General features: G+C 39.0%; 1 protein-coding gene across 5 annotated transcripts; it reads left to right on the forward strand.

Moving 5' to 3' along the window:
• The first annotated feature begins 476 nt into the window (after positions 1–476).
• On the forward strand, positions 477–25,156 carry AMN1 (antagonist of mitotic exit network 1 homolog). 5 transcript variants are annotated; one of them, XM_080553658.1, is made up of 8 exons: positions 519–652; positions 3,687–3,825; positions 6,932–7,064; positions 10,690–10,834; positions 13,911–14,128; positions 17,752–17,808; positions 20,920–21,031; positions 22,179–25,156. In XM_080553658.1, the coding sequence occupies exons 2-8, from the start codon at positions 3,749–3,751 to the stop codon at positions 22,250–22,252; spliced, it is 816 nt and encodes a 271-aa protein (XP_080409784.1). In that variant the 5' UTR covers positions 519–652; positions 3,687–3,748; the 3' UTR covers positions 22,253–25,156. The 5 variants fall into 5 exon arrangements, with proteins under 5 accessions (XP_080409782.1, XP_080409784.1, XP_080409783.1 ...); XM_080553655.1 differs by lacking the exons at positions 519–652; positions 3,687–3,825 and adding exons at positions 711–1,770; positions 1,877–2,043; XM_080553656.1 differs by lacking the exon at positions 3,687–3,825 and having other exon boundaries at positions 477–652.
• The last annotated feature ends 931 nt before the right edge of the window (positions 25,157–26,087 follow it).

Below are 26,087 nucleotides of genomic sequence, written 5' to 3' on the forward strand. Positions count from 1 at the left end.
GCATAGATGTGCTGCGAAACTTAATGCATATGTAATATTTTAGGGGATAAATGAGAACGCGATTGAGCAAATTGTTGCATATGCCTTGGGGGCTATCCCGCATGTGCCCAGCACTGAAATAAACCACATACCTACTTTATAACTCATTTGCTTTGAGTTGTAGAGTTCTTCCGCGAATCACCTGCAGCTACAAAGATTCTGCAGGTCAATGGGGATTAGGAACGCTGTTGCTGTGTTTCAGTGGTATGACTTCACCGAGAGTAAAATAGAGGGAAATGTGTTTTTGTAAAGAACGCGGTTACAACAGCCGTGGCACCTTGCCTGAAGCCTTCTAACCTACCCAAGGTCCCCCATACTTCATGTAGGCTTGGGAAAATACTCTATGCTAAATATTAAAGTCCCGGTATTTGGGGGTTTTCACAGTCTCTCAGCCTACTCCGTGAAGCATGACCCCCTGAGGCGAAGCCGCGCGGGCCTGCAGCGGGACTACATCTCCCATCATGCCCGCCAACCCGAGGCAGCCGCCGCCATTTCGGCACCGTCCCCCGGAGCCGCTGGGCCTGAGCGACTCCCCGTGCCCCGCCGCCGCCATGAGCCGCCTCAGCGGCGGTTGGGACGGTGCCGGCGGGGAAGTCCAGCTCCTCCTGGACCTGTGAGTGCCGCCGGCCCTTCTCCCCGGGGGAGGCCGGCGGGTTGAGGGCCGGCCGGGCGGCTCTGGCCGCTGCCCTCCCTTGGGGAATGGCAGCGCTCCCGGGGCGGGCGTGGGGAAAAGGGGTGGCCGGGGTGACAGGGCTCTTGGCAAGCCTTTGGCAGGGGCGAGAGCCTCTGGCGGCTGAGAGGTGGGCAGGGAGGGTGACAGGGCTTGGCAGACGACTGGCAGGAGGTGAGGAATAGGTGACAGGGTGTGGCAGGTGGGTAGCAGGATGGTCCTCGACAAGTCTGCGTGCGGAGAGGTCCCCTGAGGACCCCTGCTTTCTGCTGGCTCTGGTGAAACCCCTGGGTGGTGGTTTGCTTTGAGGTTTTTGTGCTGTCAGGTTCCTTTGTGTTTAGGAGGGAGATGGGGAAAGGATAGGGCTAAAATACTTGGCTTGACAGATGAAGCAAATAGACAGTAAATGATAGTTAGACTTATTCTTCTTTAAGGGCACTGGAGATAAGATTTTCATTGCCCTGGTATAGCCAGTAAATGTTTTATGCCTTCATATAAGGTGCAATAACAGTGAAAACATAATTTAAATGGTTCATCCTTTACGTTTCAAATCAGTAATGCACTCTGAAAACGTCTGCCAGTTTTTTGATAAGGATGCAATTACTATGCTTTTTACTCAAACTAAATTTCAAACTCAGTGGCAAGAGACAGTTAAAAGTAACTAGAAGGTTTGACATAACTTGATATCCATATATCTGCATTGTTTATGGAGTATTTTCTGCAAATCTGAAGTAAGTAGTCTAAAATTGCAGCTCCCTATTCAAATGCAGCAGGGTTAGTCCCTTAGTATCCACAAAGGACACAAAAATTAAGTTTGTATTTTGTTTTTAGATGCAATTATTTCTATGTACTACAATATATGGTGACAATTTGCTTCTATCTGGATGAATGTAGCTTGCCAGAAATAGTTCATTTACTCTGTGGCTAAAATGTACGTGTTGTATGATAAATGTGTGTTTAGCACATACATACCAGATGTGCACTTTGTGACAAAGGACGGCTTGCCCATTCTTCCGTGCAACTCAGTAGACAGCCATCACAAGAGAAGGGCTGTTCACATGGTAGGTACACACATAGCCCAGTAAAAAGGCTCAGAAAGGCTATTTGACTCACCCTAGCCAAAAGTAGGGTTCTGTTCTGTACCAAGGAGGTGCCGGTTCTTTTGAGATCTCAGTAGGTGTGGACACTCAAGGCTGGTTAACTGGTTTATTGTGTAAAGGAGTAGAAGACATGATAGTAATCCTACAAGCCGTGTGGTGCTGGGAACACTGGCTGTCGCAGTGTCAGACAAGCCCCTTCGCATTGATCAGCATGCTGCACAGACCGCATCAGAGGTGAGGTTCACAGTTGCTGTGGTCTTTAGAGCTTTGACAAGATTTTCTAAGAAGCAAACAGCTATTCATCTTACCTGCTGCCAAGTAAAGGAATGTTGCATTGAGATGAGACAAGACAAGAGATGTAGATGGTATAACCTGTATGTATTGAGTTGGAGCCATGTACACGCTTCTCCGTTGCAGTTGGTCAGCCAAGTTCATCTAGCACTTGTCAAGATTCAGCGAAAGCATTATGCTTGTACACATCTCCATAGGAATGAGCTAAAGGCAGTCCAGGTCTGTGCTCAAGTTATGCAGTAATCACACATACTGACATGTGGATGTCTAAACCCTAGGCATGTGGTGAGACTGATTGGATTCTGCTTGAAATCGCTGTCTCCTCGTTACTGTGTCTTCTGCAGGTACCCACTACAGGCATCCTTATTAAACTTTAGTCTAATTTGGTTTAACTCTAGACTGCTGCTGCCCTCACCCACTTGTTCTGGCAGCGTTACTGTATGACCTCAGTTTTAGTCAGGTGAATTTTCATTCAGATCAGTTGCTGAACAGCTTGCCGTGCAACTGTGAGTTTTAGAGTCAGCATGAGGAAGGTGCAGTTAAAAGTTGGACAGACAAGGGGGCTGGGGTTAGACTTTTCAGCCACTGTTTGGACTTAACATTCTGTTTGAGTGATGTGTAATAACAGCTCATCTGCTGATAAAAATCAGTTATCTTGCTTTTTTCAAAGCTTGAACAGCCACACTTTTCTTGTTCCTTATTATTTGTGTAATATATTACATTACATGCTTATGTTCTCATGATTAGCTTTGTATCTTAGACCTAGTAATTTCTCTTTACATGTACTGTGGAGCTTGATACTTCTTAACATTTTCTACTTTTGATTGGATACTAACTTATTTTATGCTACTTTATTAGTAGTGCTGTAGTGATTTCCTATATTAATATTACAACTATTATACCAGTAAGTCGAATACTTGAAATTAATACACAGTTTTGTTTTGTTTTGGTTTTTATATAATTAATTTTAGTGTATTGTTTAGTGTCTTACACTAATCAGGTGATGGCCATCTTCACTTTAAGCTTCTTGCTTGGGCTAACCCTTAAGCTTGTTGTTTTAACTAGCAGAGCTTATAGCAGAAACTAAGAACTGAAACAGACCTGTGTGTGTAGTAGTCCCTTCAATAAGGGCATTATTTTTAACATTTCCAAACCTGAAAGTGTATATATACAGGTGTTTCTTCTGATTCTTTGTATCTGCTGCTTGCTGCCCTTTTCCCCCCACCCCAAAAGAGCATTTAGCACTCCAGAGCTCACTTGCACAAAGCATCATAGGGGAAATATTTAGAAACTTTTTTCTTCCCCCTCAAGTTATGTCCTATAGTAGCTTCTGTTTTCTGAAGTTACTGTTCCCAAGGTGAGAAGTGACTGGCTAACAAATGCAGTCCCAGCTGATGCAGTTTAAAGGCCAGCACATTGATGTAAACCAAAATTGTGGTTGGAGTACGTGATTATGCTTGGTTGAAAACTGACAGCATCAGAGTTTCAGGGCCTGGCAAGGAGGGAGGATGCCTGGCAGCAACAACGCTTACGGGAGAAGTGAAGGCAGCTGGGGCAGATAACAGCTCCGGTTCTCATACTTCTAGGAGGATGTTGTTACAAGGCTCGCAGAGCCCTGGCAGGTGTTACAACTTGTTAATGCCCACACATGAACTCAGAACCAAGAGAGCTTCTACAATCAAAAACGAGACTCAGAGCAATGCAGATCAAACAACAGATTAAAAGGTGTTTTAATTAAGATTGTCACTGCATGATGATGAAGTGTTCTGAACGTGAAGTTAAGTACTGCTTAGATATGACTGTTTCCCTGTGTTGTTTGTAGATAGCTCCTGTGTAACAGATGTCAGTAGCAGGTGGCCAGCCTCTTGCAGGTTAGTGCTTTACCCACCTTGTCAGGGTTTTTGAAGACTAAGGTCTGAAGGAAGGTATCAGAACAGTAGCAGATGGGTACAGCTGCATGAATGAAAACTGAATGCAGAAGCAGAGCTTCAGTTTCAGAACAAAGCTCACTTTATGGTCTTGCTATGAATATAAATTATCTAATCCTAAGGAGCGCAGGACAGATGCATCTATTTTGTTATCCGTTTTAGTATCCGTTCTTCTGGTTTGTTTCTTCTGTTGCATCCCACTTCTGTCATCAATTCCACTATTTTTTTCTGTATGACATAACTTAGTATAAGGTGTACCTTGATGTAAGCTAAACTGTCTGTAGAATAATTAGCTATAAAGATTGAATTTCTGTTTTATATATTGGAAATACACATTTACCCTGTTAAGTTTAAAGATCCATGGGCCTTTTCTGTTTTGCACCTCTTGACGTTTTTGGAACAAATAAGTATGTTTTTGACACTTTGTACACGAGTCTAAACTATAACAATTTGTGTTCCGAGTCTGGTACGTGGAGCAGGGTAAAATGGGCTGGGGTTTTGAGCAAAGGAGTGGCCTTTTATCGGGTCAAGGAAAACTGCTCAGTTTTCCTTGCCCATGAAAAACAGGATCAATAGTTTTTGGTTTTTCTTTTCATTCAGACTGGGAAAAGTCTGTCTGCCAGATGAATACGTTATACTATTTACTTACCAATCTTTGTTGTTGCTGCATGCACCCAGGTGACAGAAGTATAGATGCCAGCTAGGGCTGAGAGAGTTACTGTGCAGTTACAGGAGCTGCTCCACGTTGCTCCAGGTAAGGTGGGTTAATAGGAAAGTGTTCATCCTACAGATGCAGAACGGTCTGTAGGACAGTAATGTTTCCTTTCAAATTTTGTGCATAGGATTTAAAAATAAAAGTTGGGGTAGGGAATTTAATTTGGGTATCTATCATCAGTAGATAACAGAACTGTCAATTCAAACCACACCATTGCTTATGTGGACTAATGTGCTGAAGCAACAGGGCATGGTGGGGTGCTAGCCTTCCTCAATTTTAGTTTTGCTCTGCTGTAACACTTTTTAAAGTCTTGGCATTACCTGGAAGTCAAAATGTTACCTTTCCCTTTATCTCTGGATGTTGGTTAGATTCATGCTAACTTATGTTCCTAACTTACCTAGGGACTTTGGTTTTGAAAATAAACTCTTCCTTCAGAGAGTTGCAATTTCTTCTCTAAGGACTAGCAGTTGTTTCAGAGCATGTGAGTGAGTGGTGATGGTTGTAAGTGCTTAGAAGCATTCATAAGCTCTTCCTGGAATTGTCTGCTGTTTCAGTGAGTCCGTGATTGTAATTTGCAGTTACAGAACTTGGGACACTAACATTTTTTGTATCCTGTGATACATTACTGTGCCTTAGGAGTCTTAAAAAGACAGGATTGTGTGATTGGTGTCCCTCTGTAGTACTCAGTGTTGTGTAAGTGATTACACTTCTGTGTATTGGACCTTGAAAATCATTATTTCAGATGTTCCACATAGGTACTGTTCCATGTATATCTGGACAATACTGGTCTCTTTGTTTTATTTTGCCTAAGTGAAGTTCTCCATGGTTTCTCCAAAAAGCTCTGTTCCATCCGGAGTCTCTTAACACTGTATTCTGACTGAAACGATCCCTTTTGCATTCACACAGATAAAGTTCCAGGGGCAGTATAGGATTTCAAATCATATCTTAAAGCATTATCCAGCATTCTGCAGTGCTAGTAGGGCAGTTAAAATGTATTTCTATTCAGTCATTCTGTTTCGGGTAAATGCTTCAGCCCTGTGTGTCTTTGAGATTAGTTTGCAATGTCTGACGGAGCAGTATCTCATGGTGGAAACTTTGTGTAAGTTTCCGTATCTGGCCAGGGGACCAGATTGCTCAGAACAGAGAAACAGTTTTGGCCCTTGAATACAAAAAGCGCAGGCAGAGCAGGATGTCACATGTACAGAAAATGCAGGTGGAGGAGTGTGTATTGGCGTTACTCTTTGTTCAAAATCTCTAGCCTGGTGAGCATGATAGGCTGTTTTCTTCAGGTTGATAAACCATTCTGAAGAATAAGCATATTGGAGGAGGGGGAAGGAGAAGGAGGCCTAAAAAACAAAGGCTATACTGAATCGAACCAACCACTGTTTCTGATTGCAATAGGATTTCAACCAGCTGTTTCTCTGTGCAAGAACCTTCCTTCTCATCCCAGGGCAGCTTACTTTCTTAAAGAAATGTTGCTGAGGCTTTTTGAATGCCTTGTAAAACTCATGGATTCACTTTCCCCTGTACGTTATATTTTCTGTGTGCCCACTAGATTTTTATTTGACTAATCCACTTTGTAGACCACAGGCTCGTTGATCTGTAACTTCCTGGCCCCTACTAAGACTCAAAAATGTATGCGTCAGGTGACATTTTCCAGTCCTCTGCTGTCAGATTTAGTTTTAAGCAAAAGGTTAGAAGGGTTAAGCACTGGGTTACACAGCACCATTCATGTTAAGAGATTACTGTGAACTAGGCAGTGAACAAAATATTACAGTTGAAAATGTAATCTTAACCTTCGCTTCTGTAACTGAGGTGAAAGATGTCCCTTCCCTGGAACCAGCTGTATGAACTACAGCTTTTATTGCCCGCTGACTGGAGGTTCACCTGGTGAAAGGGCTTTTCTTAGGGCTCACAAATGTGCTACCAGCAAACTGATTTTGGTGAGCTGTGGTGGTGGCAGAAGTGAATGAGGCTGAATTTTACCTGCAGTTGTTCGGGGAGCACTTGGACGGAAGGATCAGCTGCTTGACCCAAAAGGGCAAAAACTGAGTTGGTGGTAGCATGGAACAGCTGGACATGATAAGGTTTGGAAGCAGCACAGTTGGATGCAAAATTCGACATCTGAAGGCTTGATTGCTATATGTAATGCCTTGTTTGACTGTACTGTATCTTTCCTTTCTTTCAGATGCATTCAGTGTTTGACAAAGAACGTTTCCAGATATATTGCAGATATCAAGCCGTTGCCACCCAACATAAAAGATAAACTAATTAAATTAATGAGCATGCAAGGGCAAATAACGGATTCAAATATCAGCGAGGTAAGAATCCATTCAGAACTGTAGTCTGAGGTAGTAAATACATGAGGATGAACTAAATGCAATTCTTTATGCAAGACAATGGATAAATTCAGGGCTGCTTACACTGTCCATATCTTTACCTTTTTTTGTTTCTTTTTCCTACACCCTGTAATGCTAATAGTTCTGTATTAGAAATAATGATTTTAGTGACAAATAAATGAAAAACATTCTCCCATTCTCCAGTCAGAGATAATTGTCTTCTCTGTAATCAGCTGACTTACATCACCCCAATTCAGTACTAGAAACTAGACTATTGTAAACCACTCTGTTATTGAGTATACTATGTTTCAAAAAGCCAGTGCACAATTTTATAATTAAAGGATTTCAGGAAATTGTTAGAGTTCTGTTATGTTCTTGACATTAAGCACATGATCTCAGTACAATTTATTTAAATCTTGATTCTTTGAAATACGATTATGCTAGGGCTAGAAATAGATGGTTCACATTCTCTCCTCCCTTTGCTCACTGATGTCTGTCAGTGTTTCAAAATGAAACTGGTTAATGACTTTTCTTCAGCTGTAAATTGAGGGACACATCTGTTCTGGTGTCTGTCTTGTTATCTTGTTTAGTTTCACAGGGAGGTGTGAGAAATGAGGAGAGCTAAAGGTTGACCTTGGTGAAAAAGGAAATGAATGACTCCCTGTTCATTCCTGCTTTTACCCGTAACTTGTAAGCAGCAAACAGTATCAGTTTCTCAGAGTCAGAATAGTGAAACCGAGATTGGACGCAGAATCATAAGTAGCGTGGGAAAACTTGCAAACAAAATATTGTATCTTTAGGATGTACCATTTTTAATTGGGGAAAAAAAAAATAGCAAGTGCTTCAACAGAGTCATTGTATTCTTTATCATATTTTTTCAAGTTTGTGTTGACAAAATTTGATTTTGGCTAGGTTTTCAGTAAGTTTTCCTTTCTAAGCATCCTAAGATAAGCATATAACTATAACCATATGACTGTGTATACATGCACAAAAAAAGTTAAACTCTCCAGTTATTTCCCAGACTGAGGATATCTTAAGTTATTATTTTTTTTTTTTGTCTGGCTCTTTGCAAAATCTCATCTGCCTTTGTTTTCATTCAGCTGTTGATCGCTGCCTTCTCTAGGAACCATGTTTTCCATCTGATACTTGGATATTCTATTTTGGTTCTTTTTCTCATATGTTTTTCCTTTCTCTGTTCCTGCAGTTTCCTGCAATTCTCTCCTCTCGTTACCTGTAATAACATTTCTTGAACATGGTATATGCTAGCCTTCTTTCCTAACGGTTTCCAGGTTTATTTTTCTCATTTGGACATTTCTTTAAATGCTAGCCACCTTTATGATTCTGAATTCCTACTGTTTCTCCACACTGTTTTGCTCTTCAGCTTTTCTGTTCTTTCATCTTGCAGATATTCTTCTTGTTCAGTGTAGCAAAACCACCTTATGTTTAGCTCTTACTGTTCCTTGCTTGCATCATACATAACCTAGGTATTTTATGTTCTGTACATTTGCAACGTCTCAGTTTGGCTTCCATATGGATAAGGAATGTCCTGTTTCTGCTACTGCTTCCCTCCTGCACTTTTGTTTTATAATTTCCACAGTATTATGGTATTAAATACGGTTCTCTTGGATTTTTCCAAGCTATATTGTCTCATTTCCTTTACATGCATCCTTTCTTTGGTGTTGTCCAGCATTTTATTTAAGGTTTAAACTTCTTGCAGTGGAAATTCTGTTCACCTGCACTTATTTATTAGCTTCTGTTCATCTCTTACCTTCCTACTCTTGCATAGATTGGTATTATCATCTTGTTTTTTCTTTACTCCACTTTTTGCTTGAAGCAGCTTTCCATGGCATGTATGCTAAGCTCCTTATTACAGCTCAATTTTACCATAAAGATACATAAAGCACTTCAGCATTTGTCCACAAGAAATGTCTGTACTTTAATATCCTGTGCATTAAAACAGTCCTTAACTCTATCTTAATTCCACCTCTCTGGGACAAATTAGATTTTAGTATATGTATTCAATGAATATGAATCTGTGAATAACAAAAGTAAGCAAACCTTTAAGTAATAACTGAACATGTGAAAAATCATTGGATAGGGAAACTCATACTCTACTATAATACTGTCTTTTTAAAGTAGCTAAAGTTGCTGTTCATTTAGAATTTAGAATCCACCTAATGGTTCTTTTTCCCCTTTTGCAGTCTTAATCTCTTATAAGATTTCTCACATGAAAACCAGTGGTTTGCTCACTTCCATTGTGTCTTAGGCAATTTGGAATTGTGAAAGAAAGCCGACAGTCAGGGAAAGTATCTTGAATAAATTTTGATGATCACTTAGGCTTCAAGCACGTCTTCTCTGGCTTTGGCTGTATTTGTTCATTAAATGTGAATTCAGCAATATGAATGAAATAAAAATTGTTACTCTTGTGAAAACTACTCAGAAGCCTATTATGGGATATGTTGGTGGTTTCTTGGCATAAAGAGATGTGTTTGGGGCTTCTGGCATTTGAGGAAAAAAGTTGTCAACCCTCCCTTATGTCTGCCTTTCATTTTGCAATTACAGTCTACTGAAAGTTTTTTGCTTTTTTCAGCAGGCTTGTTTAACGTTGGCATCTTGTATATTTGCACAACAGAAGAACAGTATTCCTTATAATATCTTTGTAATATCTGTTTAGAATAGTGAAGCTGAGAAAGGAGTAGGCCTTTAGCAAGCTAGTCAGCTATGCTCTTACCTTTGCTTGCATATAGAGATTTACGATATGCTTTTATCTTTGTGAGATAAGGAAGGGAATGACGAGCTGAAGGGAGTAACACAAGGTGGTGTCAAAACTTGATCTAACATTCACCTTTTGGTCAGAAGAGATACAGACTGTTTGCACAGTGACACATGGAATGGAAAGAGGGGGCTATTAATATTATGTAATAAAAATCAGTGAGAATCCTCAAAACTGAAATTAAAGGTAAGATATGTGGCTATTACTAAAATCTGAAGGCTTCCATCACTTCAGGTGTAAGCTTTATAACTGCACTCTTGGGGAAGAGAAGAAGACCTGTGGTCTTGTGGGATTTAAAGAGCCTATTTTATGAGTATTTGAAACATCCTTATGGTATGATAACAAGTTTGCTTGTTTATAAGAAAAAGAGTGTGTGTGTAGTTGAGAAAAATACTCTGGGGTAAAATAGCTTTGAAGCTTGCCCTTATCTCTTAAGCAGATTTAAGATTTGATTACAATCAGTACTTACACTTCAGCTTTCTGCCATCAGAGTTGTGCTAGTAAGTCCAAGGATATTATCCTTAGTAAACATATCTGTGCTGGCTGAAGCACTAGTGTTAACAACTGTACCATCAGAATACTACTTACACTGCTTAAATAGTTGTGTTAATGTGTTCCCACTCTAGGTGTGATCACAAGCTGAACATTCATACTGTTGGGGCAAATGTAGCATATTTTCTTTAGAGATGTAGTTGTCAGGACTGGTAACCCCATCCTCTAGCGAGTATTTTAAGAGTTCTATGTGATGTCTAACAATACAGGTATTTCAGCTTTAAAATATGCATGGTCTATGACACAGCAGCATTTGACTGAAATGGTAGGTTTCTGTTACAGGTGTTGCATCCTGCTGTAGAGTCCCTAGACCTCCGAGACTGTGATATTTCAGATAATGCATTGTTGCAGCTTTATAACTGCAAGCAATTGAAAAAAATCAACTTAAATTCTTGCAAAGAAAACAGATTGGGAATCACTTCAGAAGGTATGTTATCTATGCCAGATAAGTGGGATCCTATTTCTGTTTTATTTTTCTTGCTAGATTGGAGTAAATTGCAGAAATATCTAGGGTAAATATTGCTTTAAGAAATCCCCAGTGTCACACCAATACTAATTAAAAGTAACTTCAACTGTGTAAATTATAGGCCTAGAGCACCGATTATCTTATGAAAGAGAGCTATCAGGTTACTGTAACACTAGTTTTCTGATAAAACTATGGTACATTGGGTCATATTTTCCACTTCATCTTAATTATTCCTTCCTCAAAATTTGTTCCAGAGCCCTTCTAGTACCACTGGGGTTGAAGTTTCAGGCTTGTGAATTCCTAGATTACTTTTTTCCCCTATGTTAATTAAATGTATTTGTTCTTTAGTTAGTAAGCAAGCTTACAGCATCTCCCCTGACTTGAAAGACTTAACTTGCTTTAAGATTTGGGATTTCAGTCTGAAGTTGTGTCAGGAGCTATTGGGTTGAAAGAATAAAGTTTGCTGAGTTTTATTTCCCACAAGTTTAGTTCTGTCTTTTTATTATACTTTTTCCTTTGTTCCATCATTAACTCAACCTTATTGAAAATTGAAGCAAAATATTGATTTATTTTTGAGTTAATATATTCCTTGCTTTAGATCAGCCTTTTCTGTATTTTCTTACCACTGCATGTTGATATATTTAAGTAGAAAGATAAGCATTAGGTTAAACTGGTTTTAGTTAAGTTTGTTGACTGATTTTAATGTCACCTCATTGTTATGCTTTTTGACCACTAAGATATAGTTTGTGATGGTCTTCCCACCATGCTTTCATCTGTCCACTGCTACCTAGTAAATTTCTTAAGGTACCAGCTAAGCATAGAGCTCTTTATGTCTGTTTTTCCTCTATTTGGAGATTCCTGATTACTTTGTAAATAAAACTGGGAAGACTAGTTCTTTATTCACAAGTTTCTAGTCCATTCAACTTTACTAACTTTCCTGCTTACAAACTGAGCTCTTTTTAAACTGCGAATCAGAGTTAGAAAGCTTTTAATTTAAGCTGAAACAATTCTTATTCAAATGTACATGCAAACAGTTTAAAGAAGTGTTACCTCTTAATAATTTGGTAACAGGATTATTTTTTCTTAAGAAACCTGTCTACCACATCTATGAATATTTGAGCACTACCGTTACTAGGAAACATTTGCTCTGTAGGTTACATGTGGAGCATGTGTCTTTTAATACAGTATCCAGTAGTATTTGTTTCTCTATCTAAATTCATCTCCCCTTACTATCTTTTCTACCATTCTTTGCAAAGTAATTCTGACCCAAATACTATTTCATCCGCCTTTCTTTGAACTTTTTATGCAGTAAAATATCTTAATGGCGTTCAACTTTTAATTTCTATCCCGAAATTATGTAATTTTTTGTAGAGCTGAAATCATCATGTTTCTATGATCTCTAAAACAAATTCTTTTCATGAACTGCATCTGTAATTCATGTATTTTTGTTTTATTGGCTACCTTCTGACACTTTTGTGTCAATGTTTTGTTTGTTGCCAGCCCTCAGGGTTCTGAGGGCACCAACAGACCTTCGTGGCCATGACTGTTCTCAGCTGCAACAACCAGCTGCCCATGGGCCCTCAGTCCTGGCCTGGGCTGTGTCGTAGGTGTACATGGTTCCTGTCCTGCTTCTGAACTATAGTTTGGATTTCTTAAAATTGCCTTGGACATGACCTATTACCTTGCTTTTTCTGTCTAATGCTTGCTGGACTGTCAGTGGGACCCAGTGCTACCATCAGTCTGCTCTGCTCACTCAGCTCAGGTGCTGTGGGGCTGTGCCCTGTGGGGCAATCACTCTACAATGCAAAGCTTTTTATTTTTTTTTTTTTGCCGATGCAGCTCCTCTAGTTACTCAAGCAGATTCCGTTTAAGTTAAACCACTTAACTGGTGAACGTGTCCCAGTGTTCAGACCTTCCAGCAAGTAGAGTCTTTCAGGAGCCAGCAGAATATCACCTCAATTTCTGAGTCTGTGCACCTTTCTGTGTCTGCCACCAGTCTGGTGTAGTTGTCTGTGATTTCTCCCAGTAAGGATTTAGTAGTTATGTTCATCCCAGCTTGACCAGTGAATTTTTCCCTCCTACATGTTAAAATTTATTTTCTTCTTAGATCTGCATCTTAGTTTCTTACCTCATTACAGACTGTGTATCATGTTATTTTCTGAATTTGCTCTGGTGGCCATGTTTTCAGTACTTCTTAGCAAGGACTTTCCACGCACATAGACCTGCCAAAATATTTCAAAAGAAGTCCAAAAATATCTATTCCTTTTTTCTGCTTCATCTATAAAACTTTCCTTTTTTTTTTACAGTTTATTCTAATTTCTTGTTCTTCCTCAGTTTCCCTAATCTCAATCTATTCTATTGTCTCCTTTCTCTTCCAAAGCAGTTTACTCCACCACCATCCTAGCTGTCCCAACATGCTAATCCATCTTCTGTTTCCTCAAGTTTCACGTGCCCATTTTCCAGCACAGCATAATGTCCTTTAACTTGATTTTTTCCCATCCTCTAGCTTTTCTCTAACTTGCCTTTATGATCACATGCTTCCATTCATCATGTTGGACCTACTATCTGTGTAACCATACTGACCAGGTGACTGAAATACTTCAGTTGTATGCATGGAGCTTGTTCTTCAAAAGACCTGCCACATCATCAAAACTGTGATGCAACTGCACCATCGTTTCCAGAGGCATCTCAAACCTTTGGCTTTTTTTCATGCACTCACTGAGATGATACTTCCTGTATATAACATCCCTCAGGCATCCCTCTGCACTATGGAAGGGAATTCAGCATTTAGAAATCCTTATCAACTTTGGCATTCTTCAGCAGTGCCACTAAACAGGTTTCCACTCTTGTTTGGTATTGTCATTTTCTTTCTCCTTGTGCGGAAGCAGAATCTTGCTGGCATGGCATGAGATGAAAGTTGAGCAGTCAGTGACCAGAGGACAGTACATTGGTTTCAGCAGGGTGATTATGCTAAAAATAATACTAATAATAAAAAAATTAAAAAGACCAATTCTTTAAATTGCTGTTTCTTTGATAGGTATCATAGCCCTGGCCTTATCCTGTCCCTACCTGCGTGAAGCGTCTTTCAAAAGGTGCTGTGACATAACTGACAGCGGAGTTCTCGCTCTTGCGCTCAACTGCCAATTCTTACAAATAGTGAATTTGGGCAACTGCTCGGGCATCATGGATGCTTCTCTGCAGGCACTAGGAGAAAACTGCAAATTTCTTCACAGTGTGGACTTTTCATCTACTCAGGTAATTATGGTGGTAGTTGGCTAGTTAACTTTTTTTATTTATTTATGGTTGACATGATAAACTTGAAACAGGATTTTTTTTAGATCTATTCCTAAGAAGGTCTAAGACCACAGTTTGTTTCCACTTTCCTCCTCTTAAAGAAAAAGATAGATACGTTTTGCATGTCGGTAACCAGAAAAATACACCATTTTGGTATTACAGTATATATTGTGAGCTAACAATATGTATGTTTTATTAGTATCCACCACATATTGGAGACTTTTTTTCAGTGTCTTTATTTAGTACAATCATTGTCTTCAAGTTATAAAATATTTCTTAAAAAGAAAATAAAACCTTGGAAAAATTATCATAATCTTTTAGGTAAGACAAACTGACCTGAATAATAATAATAATATAGAACATTGAGCAATATAAGCCCAGAGTAGAAGTAAAGACTCCATAACTAGTTCTGGTTCAAGAGCAACTCTGCTTTCTGAATGGCTTGTTAGAGTTATGTTACGGAGTCAACAGGGAAAGAATAACATTAAAAATGTTGGAAAGGACAGATAAGAGGATTTAACAGTGGTTAGTATTTAGCATAAGAAGGGGGGAATCAGCTGCAATGGCAATACTAAGACTGGCTTTATAATTATAGTCAGATAATTAAGTGGATGAAAGGAATTGTTGAGATAATGAAGTGTAGCGTGCAGTTGGCTGTGGTGGTGAGTGATTACTTGAATGTGAGTCATACACAGAGCATTCATAATGAAGTGTCAGATTTGGAAAACATGGAACAGGTTCATATTTTAGATGCTATTCTTCTGCTTTAAGTTTTTCCAGAGGTAAGGCATCAAGAGTTTTTTTCCTATTCTTTGGTAATTTTTATTGGTATCATTTAACTCTATTTCTTCAAACTTAACTCTGTTTCTTCAAACTTTAGTTCCCTTTCCTACCTCCTTAATTCCTTTATGTGAAACAGATAAGTTTCCCAGTATATGTTTTACTTGAGATGAAAAGTTCTTGAATAACTAGATGTTTCAGCATCTTTTGTTCCTTTCTGATCGTCAGTCATACGGTGATAAAACACTAGAATTCTGAATTTCATTGTACTGAAATATGTGAAACATATCAATGAAGTAAGCTTAAAATATTTCCCTGTGATATTGCTTGTTACAGATGAGCAGCCTGAGGGGGGGAACCTGGGTGACTCATGCCTGTAGAGATTCCAAGACCTCACCATGTTCTTGTGTTTGAGTGCCAGAATGAACAGTAAAAATAAGTGGAACTGGCAAACCTGTGTGAAAGAATAAGACAGTGAGGAAGTTGGAAGTAAATGAGCAGGCGAAGAAGGGCACAACTCACTAGAAGCTCAAGGAAACAGATGTAAGCTAGACTACAAAGGGGCCAAATGCCACAGAGTGGTGTAACCATTTCTAAAAGTAGTCTTGCCTGGTGACTGCAGAGAGATGAAACACAATAAGCAGAAGTTACAAGGACTGGTACAAAAATAATAATAGGGTGGGCAAGGCAAGGGAAAGATTGAACTTAGGAGGAGGTGTAGCTCTGTATCCCCTGCATACACACAATGTATAAATAGAAGCTTGGCCTGAAGAATTCTGCTACTCTAGCCTGGGACTGCATAAGAAATCTGTTTATGCTTATGTGTAAGCATGCTTACGTTACCATTCTGAGGAGTTACGGTTTTTACACAAACCCTATGCCTTCGGCTGTACTTCTAGTCTGCTCTAAATCCCAGAAGTGTTAACAGGTAGGAATACAGGCTCATAAGTCCCAATCCCTGCACTAATTATGCAGTACATTTCCTCTGTAATGTTCATTGATTCAGTATATGGCAAACAATTGCAGAAGGAAACTTACCTGAAGGGGCTGTGCAAACTACAGTTCTGTGCAGGGCTGTTTAATTCTCTGCAAAATGTGTTGGCAAAAGCAGGAATGTTGCTGGCTAGCTATTTTACCTATCCAGACACTTCTCATATAGAACACAACTGGGTTGCTTATATGCTTAACTGCTGCTACCTGAATATGTAAGCCTTTGTTAGTTGTGCAGGAGTTTGGTGACAATTAGTCTATATCAAAAAGCTGATATATTTATGGCTCGATGCGAACTGTAAGTGGTTTATCCTCAGTATGGGAGTGTACCCCCTGATGAGGATGGGCAGTTGCAGTATTACAGACAATTCAGCTAGATAGTTGATAGTGTAGGAAACAGTACTGCAACACCACAGGAGTAGTATAGCAATGCTTAATTCCCCTTATAGGGAAGTGAGGGGCCTTTGTTTTAATGAGAGCTGGTTTGGTGCTCTCGTGCTGTCATAACCATATACTCACAATCATCAAGAGAGCATTCAGATGGTCTTTCCAGTGTTCAGGCACCAACCACTAAGTGTGGTCAAGGTTTGTTTTGATGACGTGGACAAAAAGGGGATACAGGCTATCAAATCTTCATTGCTTAACTCAAGTTGTTCTTAAGCTGGTGAGGATGTACTGGTTTAGGATGTGGCATTTTATAACCTTTAAGAAACGACAGGGATTAGCCTCTCCATTCTGTTCCACATATGGGATTTATTAGAATTTACTCATTTACTGTGCTTTGTGTCCTGGTGTGGGTGTCTTGAGAAGCTAAATGTGCTGTCAGCCTGATGACGTGCTAAGCTAGATACTGACAATACCTGCTATTCTTATAGCCCTTTGTGTACCTTTACACTGGGATGTTCCTGTTCATTCTCCATTTGCACTGGTTTGACCCCTACTAATACAATTCTGTACAGCAGACTTGCAATCGATGGCCAGTAGGCATGAGACAATTTGTGCAATGGAAGTACTGAAGTCTTAAACAGAAACGTCTTGTGGTCTCTGGATTCTAGCTGTCATATTTGGTTGAGCCTCACTGTGTATATTTGATAACTGTTATTCCAGTTGTCTTATACAACATCTGTCGGAAATGGGGAGGAAGTTTAATGAATTTGGAAGAGAACATGTAAATTATTCTTTCTGTCTTTCTGAGGAAAAGACAGTCTGTTGTGTTTCTCTTCTCTCTTGCAGGTAATCGTTGTTTTGTGGCTTTCAGTAGCCAATCACTTCAATAAACCTTTCAGTGAAAGAGTATGATGAGTGCTTTGACTGCTTGTTTGAGGGAATTTAGTTGTAAGTAGCTGGTTTGCTTCAGGTTGAGTAAAAGTAAGACTCTAGATAGAAGCCTGCTGTGATTACTTTTGTTTTTCTAATGGAGGAACTTCCTTCAAGAACATTTCTAGCAGTCATGAAAACAGCAGGGAAATTGGTCTAGGCAGAGCAGAAGTGCCTTATAAATAAAAATGTCATGCCCAGACAGTAGTAGTGTTAAATGAGCCAATGAAGCTACAAAATAGCAGTTACACAGTTGGAAACATCCCAGCAGAAAAGCTGGGGTGGATCACATGGCAGTATAATGCAAGTACTTAATAGACAGGAAAAAACATACTAGGATAATTTTCTCTACAAACTTAGTTGGGAAGAAAATATAGTAATGGTAGATGTGTTTAGTGACTGCACGGAGTGAATAAATTATTATACAAATGTTTCCCAAATAGCCATGCTTGAAAAATTGAGCTTTAATCCATTGTGTTAATAACTTTTTTTTCTAGGTAACAGATGATGGCGTTATAGCACTAGTGAGTGGAGTGTGTTCAAAGAATTTAAAGGTAAGCTATTTAACCGAACAAAGAAATGAAAAAAGCAAATACCTGCATTTCTACTATTAGTAGCATTATTATTATTTCTTCTGAAGGAAGTTTGTTATTGAATTTTACTGTTGTGTACACACTTGCCCTGGTTTTGGTTATGAATTAAATACTTATTTTCTGTTTCTCTGTACCACTGCCTCAGATCAGTTTCTTGACAACCACAGTTTCTTTTCAAGATGAGTTATCTTCTATCGACTGTAGTTTGCTTATTTTAACTGGTGGTGTTTTTAGAGAAGTTTTGAATTATTTTCTAACAACATTAGTGCACTTGCTCTGTCAGTATTCTCTTACCTCTTCTGTATTATTACTGTCCAAAATGTACAGAGAATTATATTCTTATGTATAAGCCCTTTTTCTTCAAACAATAGAAAATCAGTTCACATTTTACTTATCATTAAAATTGCCAAATTATGAAATGTGGCCTCTGGTATTTCCTGGTCGTGTTGCTGTTGCTACTATTTCTTTGAAAGCGTACAGGTTTTCTTTCAGATGTACTGTGCATGGATGCCTGTGGAAGCAGTAGTAGATCAGGAAGAACAAGTTAGGTAGCTTATATAAGACCTGCTTTATCTATAAGTATTAAAGAAAGGTTGAGGTGGTGGGCACAAGTAAGTCCAGAAGCTTCTAGGAACTCCAGGGACAGGGAAAATACTTCTAATGCATGCAGAAGGGAAGAGAGAGAGAAGTCATGATAGAAAGTAGATCTAAAGAGTACAAGACAATCCCTCAGACTCATAAGGTCTTTAATCCTTCCCAGTGGAGAAGACAGCTCCATGGCAAACTTAAAGCCTTTTGGCGTTAAGTTTGCATATCTTAGTCACCTTTCCTGGAAATTCTGAAGTATTCCCTGGACTGCCATGAATCTGTAACTTGGCAGACTGGCAAAGAGAAGCAATGCTGAGGTAAAGAAGGTAAAAGACTGTATAAAATCAATCACCGAATGGCTTGGGTTGGAAGGGACCTTAAATATCATCTAGTTGCAACCCCTCTGCCAGGGGCAGGGACACCTCCACCAGACCAAGTTGCCCAGGGCCCCATCCAACCTGGCCTTGAGCACCTCCAGGGATGGGGCATCCACAACCTCTCTGGGCAGCCTGTGTCAGTCCCTCACCACCCTCACAGGAAAGAATTTCCTCCTAACATCTAGCCTAAATCTCCCCTCTTTTAGTTTAAAACCATAGCAGGACTTTGTTTAGAAGAGAAAGTATTTTAAAATGAAAAGTGTCTGATTATCATGCTTACTATCGAGATATAAAGTGAGATCATAAATAGAACTAATAATGTGAAAATCCTCAGTTTGTCTAATAAAATTGTTTACATCTGCTAGAGCCTAAAGATTCTTGCATCAATTGTTCTACCTTTGATTTCTAACTTAAATGAGGCCTTGTTTAAAAAGTGGCTAATTGTACAGCCCATGCGAGTGTGTTTGTACAAAAAATACACTTTCTTGTCCCTTGTTATATAATGGTAGAATTCCATAATGCTGGCTTTGATTTCAGAAGAACTAGTGGAAAATTTCAGTCATGCCATTTTGTCTCTTGACAAAACTTCCCTGTATGTAAGACTGGGATGTACCTCCTCGATGACATTTTTAAAGGTCCTTTAGGATAGACATGATACAGAGGGAGATAAACTTAACAGTAGTATGGATTTTGTTTGTTTTCCTCTGCTTAGTACTTTCTTCAAAGCCATATACTTAAATGCTTTTGCATTTGGAAGGGGGAGGGGTCCCGCTTAATAAAGCAAGATATTTTTTTTTTGTGAAATCACATGATTTTTAAAACAGATGTTGTTGGTACAAAGAACTAGAAAAGCTTAGGTCTCTGGTTTATAACCACTGAGGAAAACTTAATAGAAAATGTGGAATTATTTTCTACCGTCTGTCTAACTCTTTTCTTTGTTTATGTCATGCTCCTCATACCTCTGCTTCATGTCATAAGGCTACGGTGCAATGATCTAATGTCAGGCACACGGTGAAATTAGTGTCTTAAAATGCTCTTAACTAACAGGCAGATTTATAAATCTTTTTACTTCATTCAGAGGCATTCAGATTCCATGCTTCACTTACTCATTATAATGAAGTAAGAACTATACATACACCAGTTTTTGTGTATCTTGCTTCTGTGAATACAGTTCTTGTTTTGTGTGTCGTCATTCTGTGCAAGATTGCATTTATTACAAAAGGTCCTTTTCACTTCTGTTTTCTTTCAAGATCATTGGAGTTCATCATTTTGAAAGAGACTTTCACAATAAAACACTGCATATTTGGGGCACCCAAAGAATATTATTCCAGATACTATTTCTATTAGCTCTGATATTCCCTTTTTTGCATTTCTCCTTGTATGTTGTCTTTCTGGATACATGAAGTAGTCTAAAGAACAACCATTTTAACAACAAGACCAAGAAAATGATGATAACCTGTTAAAGCCGTAGGGGTGAACTATCAGAATGAAGGAGGATGACTGCAGATATGGAGACTGTCAAAGAGTGATTGCTGCAAATGCGATGCTGGAAAAAAACTTTCTCTCCTTCCAATCCATGGAACAAAGATAACAATAACAAAGGGAATGGGTGTCTAGTCATAGAAGAAGTACTTTTAGGAACTTCTTACTATATAGAACTTCTTCTAGTGGAGACTGGTGAATCGTGCCTGTTCTGGGAAAACTCAGAAATCGGTCTGGAATCTATTCTCCTGGACAGCAAATTGGAAGGAGAATGTGTGTCGTAGGAAAACTAATGAATCTCTAACTCTGTAGAATCTCACTGAAGAGTTTTTTCAGTTGTCTTGAATGATACATGCATTTGAGATACATTGAGATATATATGTGGAGAAAAGTCAGCTTTATGTTTTTAGTTTTGACACTTGATAGAAAAGCTGTCATAATTTTCCTGAGCATTTCCTGGTCACTACAGGATCATATAAGGGATCAGTGCACTGAGGAACAGGAGGTCATAATTTCTTCTGGGTGGGGATCTCTGAAGATGTTTGGGCAGATGAAAGCTTTACCTCCAAAACTGGGTTCTCTGATAGGCGTTTTTTTTTTTTTTTTTAAACTATCTTCATGACAGGAGATCCACATGGAACGCTGTGTAAATCTGACTGATGTTGCTGTGGAAGCAGTCCTGACTTGTTGTCCAAAGATACACATTTTTCTCTTTCATGGATGCCCACTGATAACAGGTGGGTCAAATGATGCAGGGAGTACAAAGAGTAATGACTTCCTGACAGTATGTTCTTGCTCACTGGAAAATCACACTATGCTTTGCAAATTATGCAATACATGTAATAACTTGCTAGATAACGTAATAAATGCACACTGAGGTTTTCAAAGCAAGATGAGAGTTTTGCTTTGAAACCTGGCAGCCTCCAGAGAGGGAGTTTTCCTGTTGCTGTTCTTTTCCTCTCAACATGGTGATGGAGTCCCAGAGTAGATGAGAAGACTTCAGGAAAATATTTTACCATATTTAAAAATTACAACCTAATATATCTTTACTACTGTCCTAGACTGTGCTCACATTTTTGTCACTAACGTAGTGTCATTACAGTGCAATTAGCAAAGACTGATCAATTGCAGATTCAGGTACAGAACAGCTTTTTCCGAAGGTTCCTGGCTGTTATCTCTTCCATTCTTGGTTTTCCAGATACGTTACATACTTTCCCATTCTTGCTTGCCTGACAACAGACTTCATAGATTGATAAATACGCTATATGAAACTAGATTTTTGACTTTTGTATCAAAGCAATCTAGAACAAAGTCCTATGAAGTCATAAAAAGATTAAGCTATTGGCATTACACAGTGCTAAATATGCTCAAGAAAGTTGAAATAAGAGCCATAGCTTTTCCTGAGTTTTATGTGATAGAAATGGTTGTTTTTAAAATGTAATTTACATTAATGCAACAGCTGTGTATTTATTGAAACTTATACAAAGAATAAGCCACTTAAGCAGATATGAATAAGCAAGGCTTTCTTCACCGTCCTGTGTGGTTTTGCTGTCTAGTTAACTGAAGTTTCCTCTTCTTTAACCCTCTGAAAGATGTACTGCTTCTATGAAACCTACTAAATGAAGCCCAACAGAAAAGCAGGACACAGAAGTTCATCACACTTGAGTGTATTCATTAAATTCTAAAAGAAAAAAGAGACTTTACTCTCCCAATACCTATCTACATTTTTTATGTTTGGCTGTTTGGTGATACTTTACAGTTATGTGAGTGGAGAAAGAACAGAATGGTTTGAAATTACTACTGCTGTACATAAAGTGTAATTGTGATCAAACCAGCAATATATTTTCAGAAGGAATAACAAGAAATTCCTTTTTTCTTTTGTAGATCGCTCCCGAGATGTTCTAGAGCAGCTAGTCATATCAAACAAAATCAAGCAAGTGACGTGGACCATTTACTGATTATTTTTTGTCTGTGTATGTATGAGTGTAAAGTTTACAGATGGGAGAGCTGCTTCAGAAAACAAGCACCTCGGAGAAACAGCTGGTGACTTTTGCACTTCCAGATTGCTTCTCTCCTTCTTCCCACCAGAGGTCTCCGTTGCCATTCCTGTCCTTGCATGTGAGCCTGGGCTCTCTGCTTAAGCAGAGTCCTGTCTTTGCATCACTGGTCATACACCATTAAGAGGAAAGTTAAAATGATAATCAGTGTTACACTGTCATCTCTCAGCCTCTTTGAATGATCAGATTTGTCACTATTTAGCATCTTTTAGCATCTTAGCTACTTACCTGAATCTAGTATTAATTATCTGTTCCGAGGTTGTAATCTGAGAGGGTAGTTGCAATTAAAAATGCCAAGCCCACACATAATATTAATACTTACACAGAAGTGTCTGCAAAGTTGGGACTTTAATTTGACAAAAGTCAGCAGCGAGAACTGATAAATGGAAGTGTTATTAACAGCAGTGCAAATATATTTTATGTAGTAACAATCTCCTTTTTACTGTGTACTTTTTCTCAGCCTGGAGGAAAAACTGTACGTGCTTTTCTTTTGATGTTACTGATGCTAAAGGTTCCTGTCTTTATGTACTATCAAATGTTTACAGGAGTTTTACACATCCAAAAATACAGTCTGTGAACATGTAAACATAAAGTAGCTTTGAAATTATTGTGGTGATTTAACATATTTCAGAATAGTGCTTATGACCAATAAAATAATCTTGTATATGGGCAAATACTCATTTGCTCTGGCTCTATGTGAAAATCACTGGAAGGAACAAAATGTTGGTCCTCATAAGCCTATCTGTGACTGAAGTAGGATCAGACAATGTCTGGGTACATGAATCTCAGGATGGCAGAGTTGAACAGAGTTTATGTTCTGGTATATGCAGTTTATTACATTTCCAGTGGCCTCCAGAAGATGAAAATACATTTATTTATGTGTTGTGCAATTGTAGTCATTTTTTAAATTAAATTTTAGAAATGTAGAATGAGTTTATTACATGAGGGAGCAGTGTTCTTGTTAGCGTAGCAATCACATAACCACCAAGTGATTATATGAAGGTGCTTTATTCAGCGCTGGAAGCCGGGCCAGGTGCCCAAATCTGGCTTCAAGTCCCGTTACATCCCGATCGTTATTTATACCTTCAACATTACGTAAGGTATACATATTCATTACAGGTTGCAACATCAGCCTCGCATTTCATTCTAATTAGCTCTCCTCCCATTTGCACATGCGTGGTGCCCTCTGGTAGTCGTCCAGGTGGTCATCCAGATGAAGTAAGGAGTCTTCCTCTCTGCTAAACTTTTCACCTTTCCCACTCGATGCATGCTCTCTCCGCTCCTTGGTTCTGGTTCAACTCGTTTCAACGTTTTCAGGTTCTTATCAAAAGTCAGGTTGTACCTGTTCTCTCTCAGGGGTCCCTTTCAAGAATTCATTTGACCGTTCGGTATACTCCCTATAACAAATATCTCAGTATACATAGATAAATTTGATAATGTAGATACATTTGATAACGCTTATTTATATTTTATGACCCATCACCTAAGAAACATCAAAACATTCATTTGGTTTTCCCCAACACTAACATTCTTATCACAATTGTGAGTTATGCTCACTGGCTTTGCTGAAGCAGTAGAACTTCTAATGAGACCTGTATGATTTAAACATTAAACTTGTTTTAAAACACTAGTAATTCTAGACATGCAGAGAGCAGACAGCACGCTATGTTGCTATTCTGTATTTGGACGTAGTAGCGTTTAGCTAGGGAGGTCTTGCAGATCTGATGACTCTTACAAACCCATGAGTTTAGGCAAGCATAAGGAATATGTTTATAACTTAACACTTGTCATAGCCAACGCTCATTTATAATGTTATAGAAATAACAGTCTTCTAGTCTATTTCAAGTTCAGGTCAAATTGCATGAAAGATAATATATGTTGCATCCGGTAATGTTAAAGGATATTACGGTATCTGACAATGATCTCTGTTCTTCTCTTGATTATATGGCTTGTGGAAGAGCAGATCCACATAGAAATCTTGTTCGTGTGTAACTGAAAGCATAATTTTCAAACTCAGGTGTCTAAATCCCTAATGCTTGTTGTACGCAGTAGTTTATCTGCTTGGCCTGGTTTCAGGAAGGGTGCCACAAAAAGATTAAGTAGAATCATAAGTTAGCTCAAGTGGGAAGGGACCCCAGGATGTTTCTAGTCTAGCCTCCTGCCCAAAGCAGGGCTGGCTCAGACCAGCTTAATCAGGGGTTTACCTGGCCAAGTCTTGAAAAGCTGAAGAGGAGAAAGCCTGCACAACCTCAGGTAACTTGTTCCACTGTTTAACTGCTCTCATGATCGAAAAAAAATTTCCTTCTGTCCTGTTTGGCCTGTTATTCTGTTTCATCTTGTGCCCTTTTGCTCTTGGAAGAGCCTGGCTGTCTTCCTGGTAGCCCCCTAATTGGTATTGGCAGGCTGCTGCTAGATCCCCTGGAGCCTTCACTTCCACAAGCTGAACAAGCCCAGTTCCCCCCATCTCTTACTGCAGGACATGTACCAGTGTGCAGAGATGGTTGCCAGACTCATTTCAAGTGCTGCATCAAAAAGAAAATTGTACGTGGGGACATGTAAAGCAGCTAAATGGGGAAGACCACTGAAGCCTGTAACAGCAAAGGGCACTTAAACAATGCTAACCCCACTGGCAAAGCTGTCCTTCTCCTTGTTAATGTAACCCTGGGTTTGTCATGTTGATGGTAAATGCAGCTTACGTTGTCCCTAAACATGCGTGCAGATTTACTGTGTTCTCCTGTTAGCCTCTTCTAGATGTGTAACTTACTGCCGTACCGTTACCTTGTGCTTTAAAAAAAAAATAGAAAACAAAGAACTTCTAACACTGCAATTTGGAACACTATATTCTTAGATTTGAAAGTTTAATGTGTAAGTCTTGCTAAGTCTTTCACTTCCAGAGCTTAAGACTGCTGTCTTATGGGTTTGTTACTAGCATAATTTTACTGGAATTGGTTTCAATTCAGGTTAAATCGGTCATTTTTAATAAATGTTTAGGAGTGTTGGGGTGAAATGGGAGTTGAACATCATGTATGCACTTACCACTTCATATTCTATATTGTACTTGGGTGTTGTAAATTCTTGGGTGAACATGCAGAATGTTTATGTATTGTTTTGAATATTGAGGTTTGTAAGTCTTCTGTTTGGATATTTCTGAAAACTTGTTAAATTATATTTTATAACATCTGAATGTCACATGTACAGCTGATTGTTCATAAACTTTCTATTTCATAACCATTGGTTTTATGAGCGAGTGCCACCTAATACAACTTTTTCAGTTAAAAGCTTTTACCCCCCATCATCTGGTATTTGGATAGTTAGAGAGCATTATGTTCCATTCTTTGGTTTTTAGTTCCCCATCACTGCTTATTAAGTAGTAAACTGCTCAAGATTATAGTTCCTGCAAGGCTGCTGCGAAAACACTGGGTTTTGCTTCAAGTTGCTATACTTAGAGTCTCTCACAGTCTCCTCTAGGTGTTCCTCCTTGAGCAGGGGGTTGAACCAGCCAGCCTCCAGAGGTCCCTTCCAACCTCAACCATTCTGTGGTTCTGTTCAGAAAAGTGACAGAAGGAAAGATTTCTTCAACCCCTGTCCTTTTCCCCTCATGATAAGTTGTCTTTTTTTTTTTACTCTTGCAAAGTTAGGGAATGTAGCCATTTGAATGTTCTCTCTCTAAAGGAGTGTTATCCTACGGCTATCTAATCATGCCAGGTATTTTAAACTTCTACTGTGGCTACAGGTC

Source organism: Anser brachyrhynchus (genome assembly GCF_964034855.1).
Source record: "Anser brachyrhynchus genome assembly, chromosome: 1".
Classification (NCBI taxonomy): Eukaryota; Metazoa; Chordata; class Aves; order Anseriformes; family Anatidae; genus Anser; species Anser brachyrhynchus.

Bases quoted from the DNA above. Each gene is read 5' to 3' on its own strand.
- AMN1 (XM_080553655.1), top strand. From the start codon at position 1,639: ATGTACGTGTTGTATGATAAATGTGTGTTTAGCACATACATACCAGAT. The intron at 10,835-13,910 runs GTATGTTATCTA...TTTCTTTGATAG, and splicing joins ATTGGGAATCACTTCAGAAG to GTATCATAGCCCTGGCCTTA. The intron at 14,129-17,751 runs GTAATTATGGTG...TTTTTTTTCTAG, and splicing joins TGGACTTTTCATCTACTCAG to GTAACAGATGATGGCGTTAT.